Source organism: Piliocolobus tephrosceles, chromosome 8, assembly GCF_002776525.5.
Source record: "Piliocolobus tephrosceles isolate RC106 chromosome 8, ASM277652v3, whole genome shotgun sequence".
Taxonomy (NCBI): Eukaryota; Metazoa; Chordata; class Mammalia; order Primates; family Cercopithecidae; genus Piliocolobus; species Piliocolobus tephrosceles.
In genome coordinates, this window is record NC_045441.1 from 19,275,248 (window position 1) to 19,286,327 (window position 11,080).

Here is an 11,080-nt window from a genome sequence, read left to right on the forward strand (position 1 = left end):
GAAGATGCTTCATAATTCTCACCATATGTTCGACAGTCCACTTACTTGCCCTAACGCCAGTCATCTCTCTTTAGCATCCCAGCAGACAGCGAGATCCCGCGGTAGCTTTCTCACCTATGGCTTCTTGGTGATGCCAGGCTGTCATTGAACAGACTGGTTGCCCCTTGGGGTCCCAGGAATGAGTCTCCTGACCCATTTGCAAATCAAACCACACATAATGAATGGAATCTCTCGTCAAAAGAAAAAAAAAAAACTTTTATTTTTTCTATTGCATAAATAATGGTAAATTAGACTCTTTTTATACAGATTATATATTTACAGACAAGTTCGGTTAAAGAAAACATCTGGTAAATATGGCAGTTTTCCTTTATACACTAAGATAACATATTAATAATATATACTTCATTTGATTGGTAAGTTGCATGCTAAGTTAATTTATATTAATATGTACATTTTATATAAAGATTCTTTTTTGACTAGTCTGCTGACTTTCTCATCACTTAATAGCAGAAATCATCAACTAATACTGAATGAGAGAAAATGGGATGCTAATGAGGTAAATGGGGAGATGGTGATTGATGAGCTCCATCTTAGTGGCTTATTCTGGATATGAGAGCTGCCAAGCTCCAATCGTCCTGGCCGTGATCAATCCCCAGCTGTGCTTCTATTTACACCCAACATATTGGGGGCAATATACAAAATACAGTTATTTACTACTGTGCTTTGAGAGACAGCTCACGTCCCAAGTCTAATGACCGCTACAATCACAGCAACCCTCCTCCCCACCCAACAGATGACAGTTCACCAACCCAATGCCTGGACAGACTTTCTGAGTCTAATTAGTCTAATTTTCCTCCAAAGTCATTGTTTTTGGTTAGTCCTTGGAGAAATAGCTTCTTCCTGGATTCAGAACTGGGGAAGAAAATCAGACCCCACTAAGAAGCCACTCGAGGACCCCTGAAAGCTGATTTTGAGCTAAGAAAGAGAAAATATGCTTTAATTTTCCTTGGAGAGAGTTGAGAGGCACTGGCTTGTGCAGCTCTCCACCAGGAGCTGAGAGGGTCCTTTCTTGGCCAATCTAGGTCTTTCCCAGGGAGAACAACAAGGTTTGTTAGAAAAACAATTACTGGGATATACAGGAAGAGGGAAAAAGAATGAGAATCTAGGGTTTTATATTGCCTGGGGCAGAAGGGTTAGAGACTTGTGGATCCTGCAGCTGCTCCCTTCCTGCCCTCTCTTCCTGCCCTCTCTCCCTGCTCATGGGTGGGCCACATCAAAAGCAGGCACCACTCAGCACTCAGCATCCCTCATTAGCCATTTAAAGAGCTATCGCAGGTGGCCTGTCCCCCGGGACTCTTAATCTAATTCCTCACAATCACCAGAGATCACGACCACCTTCTTTCTGTGGTATTAGGAATAATTATAAGCCACTATCAACATATGCTGGAAGTGCTGTTATAGTGGCCAGAAAAAAAAAAATAAAAAACAAGGAAAGAAAGAAATAACTGGAAATTGTGCTCTTTATTCAGTAGCTTTCAGTAAGGCTTTCTCAGATGGAGAAATACGCATCTCTTCTTGGAATCTGCCATTGTTTCCTCCAACTTCCTCCTGAATTCTGATTCACATGACCTTTGGGGAGGTGACTGACTCCCTTTATTTTCACACTTGCCAAGACAAAGACAGAAAGCTCATCTTTGATGCTCCCTTGAGTCAGCAAGTCCTTAGGGAATAAACAAAACCTCTTGCCTGCAAGATATGACACACTTGACATACACCAATTTGCATTGTTTCATTTACAGACAGCGGACACCAAAAGAGAGACTTTAACACAACTGCCTCTTGGGACTTGTGTTCAAAAAGGAGCTGCCAGTTCCTAGTGCAATTCATGGGGGAAATCCAGACCCTCTCAGTAGGGAGTATTCACTCCATCTTGTTTCAGACAAAACAGATGGGAGGGCTTGTCTGGTTGACTTCTCCTCTGGCTTTAGAGAAACCTGAAGTCAGGGAGGAATGTCACTCAACATAACCTAGATAGTGGGTGGAAGAGTCCTAACTCCTGGGCTTTCTCCAGCTGGTAGTACTAACCACATTTTGAGTTCTTTCCTCTGCTCTCCTGGCCTCAGTTTAACAGGTCTGAGCACGCTGGGAGAGGCATTCTGGGCTTGACAGATGTCAGCATCCTCCCAGGAACGGCGAGCTACCAGCCTGCTCTTGAAATCCACAGAGCCTGTCATGTGGATCAGACTGATGGGCAACCCCTTGACACTCAATGCTCTGCATGTTTCCAAAGTAGGCCAGCAATCTGGAGAAGAACTTTAGAGGACAGCATCTGCAGCCCTTTAAGAACTTTCTTTGTCTCTCTCAGGTCCAGGGATGGAGCAATATCACAGTTGCACCTTGCATTCCCTGGAATATTTCTTCCTAATTAGCCTGCTCTTCTATCCCACCGGAAAATTCCAGCCTCTGTATCCTTTCCACTTGGACAATAACTTCACAGTGTGAGAAGCACTAGTTTGAAAGCCAACCCATCACACCTGAGGAAAAGAGGTGGGTGAGTCTATGCCCGGCACGGGGGGTGTGCTCAACTGATGAACTACCCCAAGGTCAGGGTAAGGGGAGGTGACTGGGTGAGCTTTTCCACTTTCAGAGGACTGTCTTGTGGGTGGGGCTGGAAAAATCTCATTCCTTGTGATATATTTCCAGTCAATGGAATAAAATTAATTTTGCCTTGGAGACATTTTGATCAATATCTTCATGTCTCTCGAGACACTATAAAGAGTCCCAAATGAATATGAAGGAGAAACCATAGCTGTCAAAGTGACCATATGCATTACCAGTGACCATAGATACGAAGAGAAATGCTTGGCTTGTTGGCGTAATTGATCTCATTCCTCCAAACCAATCATACACTTTGGATATTTGTTCCCTCCAAATTTCATGTTGATCTCCAATGCTGGAGGTGGGGCCTGCTAGGAGGTATTTGGGACATAGGGACAGATTCCTCATGAATGACTCAGTGCCCTCCCCGTAGTAATGAGTGAATTCTCACCTTATTAGTTCATGCAATTGCTGGTTGTTAAGGAGACTGACACCTCCTCTCCTCTTTCTTGCTCCTGTTCTTGCCATGTGATGTGCCTGCTATCCCTTCACCTTCCACCATTAGTCAAAGCTTTCTGAGGCTTCACCAGAAGCCAAGTAGATGTTGATACCTTGCTCATACAGCCTGCAGAACTGTGCGCCAAATAAACCTCTTTTCTTTATAAATTATCCAGTGTTATAAACTATCCTTTATAACAATGCAAAATGTACTAACATACACCTATTTATGCCAGGGCCAAAAAGGGCCAAAAAATTGAGGACAGTCCCCTGAGTGACTTAGTCAAAGCAAGTATGAAGTGAAGCTGAACAGTTGTGACACTCAAATTATTGTGGAGACAGGGTCGGTAAGAGGCAGCCCTCATTCTCCTCTATGTTGCCATCACTTTAAATAATTTAAATGGAAAAGTCTTAGCTGGTGAATATTGCTTCTTTTTTTAAAATTATTTTTTGAGATGAAGTTTTGCTTTGTTGCCGAGGTTGGAGTGCAGTGGCGCGATCTCGGCTCACTGCAGCCTCTGCCTCCAGGGTTCAAGTGATTCTCCTGCCTCAGCCCTCCAGAGTAGCTGGGATTATAGGTGCCCGACACTATGCTCAGCTAATTTTTGTATTTTTTTTTTTTTAGTAGAGATGGGGTTTCACCATGTTGGTCAGGCTGGTCTTGAACTCCTGATCTCAAGTGATCCACCTGCCTAGGCCTCCCAAAGTGCTGGGATTATAGGTGTGAACCACCGCACCTGGTCCTTAATGCTTCTTTTCTATTTCAGACAGATTCTCCCCTTCTAGGGCAGTTGAGCAATCAGGTGTGGAGGGAAGATGGCTATGGTAAGGCCTTTCGGTTACAGACTCTTAGCTCCATGGGGATCACTGAAGAGGCCAATGAGAATGTTCTGATTTGAGGTCTTTTAAGACAGATGTTCTTCAGGTCGCAGCTCTGCAGACCTCTTGGTTATACAACCAGGATGTGCGATGTGCTGAAGTCTAAAAGTTTAATCTCAGTTCATCTGTATCATCATGGTGATATAGGAAAAGGGGCCCTTCCTAGCAGGGGAATTCCAGACCCTCCCTGTATCTTGGTGAAACGGTGAAAAATGTAATGACTAGGGCATTTGGAGAAATAGAGTGGCAAAATGACCCAATAGGGTTTGAGACCTGCAGTTAGGAGGAGCAGAGCTTAGCGGCTTCTGCAAGGAAGGAGAGCAAGGACACAGTAAACATGGATCCTAGGACATGCAACCACACATGGCCAGGTCAGCCCAAACCAGGGAGCTGTCCTGGGTGGTTGCACCCTTCATTTTCTGTCCATGCCCTCACAGGGCCTCAGGGAAACTGCTAGATTTAGGTGAAGAGCAATGTGCAAAACTCTCTTTGATTTATGACCTGAGTCTGGACTTAAGCCTTGTAGGAGGCATTTGGAATTAAAGGTAAATTTTTCTCTCTCAGTTCTGAAACTTAGCGCTTTATGATTCTATGAATGGGAAGTTGGGAGGGGCATTACTGTCAAAAGCAGCTGTTCATTTCTCATAGGCTTTTTTGGATAACTGCAAGATTGTAGACCATTTGTCAAGTGAAATTTGAGACAGGGCAGGTATCAAAAAAGGAGACTCATAAGACATATCTTGTTCTCTGCAAATAAAACACCCAGACATTTCTGAAACCACTGGGTTTGCCTAAGACCACATGTAAACCTCAGTTCACCAAAGTTCACACGTCTGGCTTGCGAGAGTGTGTCTCAACAGGCAAACCGTTACTTTTAAAGACTGGAGGCTTAAAATCTTGTTTGCCTTCCAAGATGATATTTCTGCCTGTTTACCTAGATTAAGGGGTCCTGGCTCTGGACCCTGGGAGAAGGGGCTGGGAGTAGGGATGGGGAGATACCAGGGCTTACAGGTAGCTCCTGTTCTCTTGAGTAAATAGAAGGACAAGTTCAAATGCAAGACAAAAAGGCAGAGAAACCACCCAGATTCTTTAAGGGTAATTGCCTCTCCCAGCAGGATACAGATGCAGAGAGTCAGGTTGCACTCAGGCTGAATTGGGAGTGTTCTTTAAGAAAATGTTCCCTATTTTTGTGTGCCTTGGCAAATTCAGGGTGGATGCAAGGGTTGCCATGGTAATATTCCTCTCTTTTTTTTTTTTTTTTTTTGTCAGATCAGTCCCGTGGGACCCATGCACATTCTGGAAGCCACTGCTAGTAGTTCCGATGCTACATTCTGTTTGGGGGCTTTGTTGGTATCTGGAACGGTGGGGCACAGCTTCTTTGGGGATCAAGGGAGTCAGGGTCCATTTCCTCTTCTCTCCCAAGGAAACTGCCTTCTTGATCATCACTTGTATTTTCTGGGCGAGGGTGGGGGTATCTGCTCTTGCAGCAAGAATGAGCCAACCTGTGTTTGTCAATCACTCAGTCTCCCCGCAGCTGGGCAGCCAAGGTCACTGGTTCCTAAGTCTGTTAGCTGGAGGACAGAGCGAGGGGTGGGCTCTTCCCTCTTAATTCCTGCAGAAGTCACCTCCAGCTGGGGCTACATGGCATCCCTTGGGCATGGGAGACCAGGACCTTCTGGAACCTTCAGCCATTAGCTTCATAGTCACCATGATGGGGACACTGACTGGCATGGGGCCCTGGCACAAAATTTGTGTGAACGGGGCTGGGAGTTGGCTGCCTGACAAAGAAGCCTTCCTTATACCCAAGACAAAACTGTCCAAGAAAAGCAATCAGGGTGCAAGTCACCGGGACAAATTCTGAGCTCCTGAAGTCTAAGGAATGCCGCTAGCTCAGGGCTGTCTCCACCCACTGTGTCCTTCAGTCCCTGGGTGCCACGTGGGGGGTTACCACGGTGGGAAGTTAACTCCTAAGCTGTCAGAAAGAATTCCGTATCTTCCTTCTTGCCGTCTCTCTCTAGCAGTCCGCAGAGGAATGCATTCTCCTAGATTTTCCCCTGGGGAGGGTGGGCTTGCTTCCAGGTCACTGGGAGTGAGAAGAAGGGTCACTGTTAGGGAAGGATTCCTGCAGCCTTTGTAGAAAACAGGATGATGGCGCCTCTCCAGAACTCCTTTTCCTCCCTACCCCTGCACAGTGGCTAATCTCTCTGCTGATGAAATCTAACACCCACCTCCTGAAGGGTCTCTGTTCTCCAGCAGGAGGCAGAAGAACTTGCAGAAAAGCCGCCTTCGAAGAAGTACTCATTTTCTGCCCTGAAGACCAGCCTCAGCTGCGGCATTTCAGGCCCCTCTCATGGGGGAGGGGGCTTTGAAGAATCATCCCTGGGGTTTCTACCCAGTCTACTTAGGGTCCTGCACCCCTATCCCCAGGAGGACGTGGTTTGGTGGTTCAGGGGTCAGGGAAAGATAGGAAAATACATCCCTTCAAGATCTGCTCTGCCCTCCCATCCAAATCCAGCTGGGAAAGGGCAAACTGCCCAGGGCAGATATTAAGGATGAGGTTGTTCGATGTGTTAGTATTCTGCATTTGGACCTGTTCTAGTTCAGAATTCCAATCCTAAGGGGACAGTGGTGAGTCAGCCAACGGGACTGACAGAAGGGGCAGGCATGCAGCGTGCAGGCAGCAGGGCAGGTAAGGGGGAAAGGCAGGTTGCTGCCTCCTTGGTCTGGCCTTGCTGGGCTGAACTCCAGGAAGTTTTGCAGGGGGACCTGCAATCCCCCAGGCTCTTGGGAACTTACATCTCCTCCCTCCTCCATACTATGGCTCAAACCCTAGTTTTACTTGTGCTCATCAGGAATATTCACACTCTCCCACAAAGGGAAAGTTTCTACAGCTGCCCCCAGGCTGTTGCCAGGAGCACTTGCAGAGGTGAATGAGAAAACTCTCATCGGAGACCTTGGGTGCTCCAAGTCTGAGAAGGCAGTAGGGAGAAAGCTGAGCGGGAAGACAGGGAGGGAGATCAGGAACACACAATGCACCAAAAACCCTACCCACTGCACTGAGACAAGAAAGCTTCTGGTGGCTCGATACTGGAAGAAAGGGGGGAAGCATGTAGTTTTAGGATGTAATCAAAAGAAGTAGGAGCAAGGTAATTCCATTACAAAATAAAGACCTGAGCTTGGAAAAGTACAAAGGGAACTATTACATCTAGAGATTACTGGCTAATCTGACTACACAAGCTTGAATTCATAGTAGTGGCTGACATCTAGGAAAAGTCAGGAAATTACAGACTTGGAATGGAGTTGAAAACAGATCCTTGGTTCAGTTACCTTCCCCAACGAAAGTATTCTGCAGGCAGGAGTAAATTACCTGTTCTGTTGGCTAAACTCATAAACATCTTTCCCCCCCACCTCCTGAAAATAAGTCAGTTGCAGAATGTGAAGGCCAGAAGATCTTATGTAAAATACAGTCGTTTGATCTCTCCATCTTTCCATTTTGGATTGCATTTCTCTTTTTAGCTGGGGAAGACTAACTAACAAAGCAAACTCCAAGGTAAGGGAAAGGTAAGATGCACAAGGACCTTAACTTACAAAGGTCATCTGGCATAGAGACGTGGTGGGTCTCCATGACTCCAGATGGCTGGGTGTGGGTGTCAAAACCTCACCGCCAGTCTCAGTCCCCTCCCCCTCAACCTGCCTCACCCCTGCCCCAAAGAAGCAGGGATGAGTGTGGGAGGGAGGACAAGCTTATATTAGGGGTAAGCGATTAGGGAAGAATGACGTCACACACGAAGAAGCCAAATATATATATCTGTCTATGTGATAGAGATGCCCACGATTACGCTTCTTTTTTTTTTTCTCTAATGGCAGCACAGGCGGCAAAGCTGGGAGAAAGGCTCTCTGCAGATTCCAAAATGCTGGTGCGGGATGGGCTCTAGGAACAGAAAGCCAAGTGCCAACGGAAACTGAGAGCACCCCAGCTCTACCAATGGCAGTCCTCTAGAAAAGGCAGTAAGAACGGAAGCGGTGAGGGGTGCAGCTAAAGACCACCAGGGCTGCACCCCACTTAATGGCTTTCCCCTCATGCCTTGGGGGGGTCTCCACTGGGTGGAGGAAGGAAGCCAGGGTGGGATGGAAAGCCCTCTCTTCTGTGGCAACCCAGAAGTCAGCCTCTTGGAACTGAGGGTTGACCTCAGCAGAGAGTGTCCTGTTGACCCTTGGGTTGAAGGAATGGGGAGTGGAGGTGACTGTGTGTTCATGCCTCTCTCTTGCTCTCTCACCATTATACCTGGATGGCCGCTGGAATTCCGAGATGAAGATGAAGTTTTTCTCTAGAGTTATGACTGATGGTTGAAGCAGTAATTCGGAAATCCTGGCTATTTATTGCATTAGAAAACAAAACCATTAAAGCACTGAAGACAGCCCTTTAGTGTCCCTGCCAAGGAGATGAAGCTGAAGTGCAACCCCAGTTGCACTCAACCTTGGGTTCTTTACTGAATGGTTCCATCGTCCACATCCATCCATAGTCCATAGGTCTGTGTCTGCTGTGTGGAGGAAGAGTCTGCCCGCAGGGCATGCACATGCGCGGTGAGCTGCAACACAGTGTGGCTGGCGGGAGGCTGCTACTCCATGCCGCTCCGGAGTATCTGGTTGGCTGCAATCAGCATGACGCTGATGATGAAGGCCATAGCAAAGGCGCATATGAGGCTCTTCCGGACGCAGGTCTGTCTGTTCTGCTTCTGGGAATGCACTGGTGGTGGGAGGAGCAGGTGTGGGAGGAGGGAAGAAGAGTTGGGAGAAGACAGAAGAGAGAAATCACACAGTGAGATAGGTTGCAACTCTTCCTCAACAGGCCAGCAGTGAGTCCTATAGGATGAGACTGGTCAAATCAAGTTGACAGGCACTTATGGGACTGTTACCAAGGAGACCGCATAATATAAAACACCTTCTGGTGAAAGGTATGAAATGAGAAAACTTTTATAAAAAGAACCATGATGGATGTGATGTTAAGCTTTCTGATAGAATAGAGCTAGAATGACTTTCAGAGCCAGGAAATATGGGACATTTCAGAGTAAGTTTCATAAAAGGCATCATCCAGTGATTGCTGTATCCATTTCCGCAGCTGATAGAAACACAGCGGAAGTTCAGATGCTTCACTACATCTCTGTGATCAGCTGCGTGCAACTTACCTTTCCTGGACGGTGTTTTGGGTTTTGCTAGTCAAATCACTGTAAGCGACTTCTTGCATTATTTCAGACATACACATGGTGGTTCTACAGTGGGGTTGTTGGACAAGCAGCATCCCCATTGCTGAAAGCTTAACAGCTTTTTTTTTGAGACAGTGTATCGCTCTGTCTCCCAGGCTGGAGAGTGGTAGTACTATTGTAGCTCACTGCAGCCTTAACCTCCTGGGCTCAAGCTGTCCTCCCACTTCAGCCTCCTGAGTAGCTGGAACTACAAATGTGCACCACTGTGCTTGACTAATTTTTTTTAATTTTCATTTTTGTAGAGATGGGGTCTTGCTATGTTGCCCAGTATAATCTCAAACTCCCCTGGGCTCAAGCCACCCTCCTGCCTCTGCCTCCCAAAGTGTTGGGATTACAGGCATGAGCCACCATGCTTGGCCACTGAGAGGTTTTTGAAAATGCAGATTCTTGACTGGGTTTGGTGGCTCTCACGCCTGTAATCCCAGCACTTTGGGAGGCTGGGGTGGGCAGATCACCTGAGGTCAGGAGTTTGAGACCAGCCTGGTCGACATCTCTACTAAAAATACAAAAATTAGCCAGGTATGGTGGCACACACCTGTAATCCCAGCTACCTGGAAGGCTGAGGCAGGAGAATCACTTGAACCTGGGAGACAGAGGTTACAGTGAGCTGAGATCATGCTACTGCACTCCAGCCTGGGTGTCAGAGCAAGACTCTGTCTCAAAAAAACAGGCAGATTCTTGTCCAGCCCCCACCCCAGATCTGCTGAATCAGAGGCTCTGGGAGTGGGGGCCCCTATCTGTGTTTAACAAGCCCTCCATTAGAGCTTAGATGCTGCTGAAGTTGGGGAAGTGGGGATTGCTCAAGGCTGAGAGAGAGAGAGAAAGAGAAAGAGAGAGAGAGAGAGAGGGAGAGGGAGAGAGAAAGGAAGGAAAGAAGGAAGGAAGGAAAAAGAAAAAAGAAAGAGAAAGAGAAAGAAACAAAAAAGAAAGAGAAAGAAACAAAGAAAGAAAGAGAAAGGGAGAAAGAAACAAAGAAAGGAGAAAGAAAGAAAAAAAGAAGAAAGAAAGAGAGAAAAAAAGAAAGGAACACCCACTCCAGAGTTTTTCATTCAGTAGGCCCGGAGTAGGATGGAGTTGCTGGGGACAGGAGGGGTGTGTGTGTGTGTGTGCATGTGTGTGTTGTTGGGGACATTAAATCAGAGGTGTTGAAGAAAATGGCTCTTTACACTCAGCTGTTAAAGAAGACTGCATAGCAAAAGAAAAAGGTCAAGGTTGTATCCACGTGCCTTTAAAGAATGTAAAAATCACTCAAGCTCAAAAGGAGAAAGAGAAAGAAAGAAAGAAGAAAGAAAGAAAGAAAGGGAGCGAGGGAAGAGGAAGAACAAAAGAAAGAAAGAAGAAATAAAAAAGAGAAAGAGAAAGAAAGAACAAAGAAAGAGAAAGAGAGAAAAAGAAAGAAAAGAGAGAAAGAACAAAGAAGGAAAGATATAAGGAAGGAAAGGAGAAAGAGAAAGAGATGGAAAGAAATAAAGAAGAAAGAAGGAATGAAAGGAGAAAGAAAGAAGAAGAGAAAGAAGGAAAGAAAGGAGAAAGAGAAAGAAAGAGAGAAGGAAGGAAGAAAGAAAGAAGAAAAGAAAGAGAAAGAAAGAAAGAAAAGAAAGAAAGGGAGGGAGGAGAAAGAACAAAAGAAAGAAGAACGAAATCAAAAAGAAAGAAAAAGAAAGAGAAAAAGAAAGAAAAGAAAGAAGAAGGCAAGGAGAAAGATAAAGAGACAGAAAGAAGTAAAGAAATAAGAAAGAAGGAAAGAAAGAAAGAAGGAAAGAAAGGAGAAAGAAAGAGAAAGAGAAAGAAAGAAGAAAGAAGGAAAGAAAGAAGAAGGAAAGAAAGGAGAAAGAGAAAGA

General features: G+C 45.8%; 1 protein-coding gene across 3 annotated transcripts in view; it reads right to left on the bottom strand.

Moving 5' to 3' along the window:
- Positions 1-234: 234 nt before the first annotated feature.
- The window catches only part of CALN1 (calneuron 1), a 668,523-nt gene continuing 657,677 nt past the window's right edge, over positions 235-11,080 (bottom strand). For all 3 annotated transcript variants that reach the window (XM_026446609.1, XM_026446607.2, XM_026446608.2), the window contains one exon: positions 235-8,722. In XM_026446609.1, the coding sequence (XP_026302394.1) occupies positions 8,595-8,722 (128 nt within the window). In that variant the 3' untranslated portion in view covers positions 235-8,594. The remainder of the gene's footprint in view (positions 8,723-11,080) is intronic.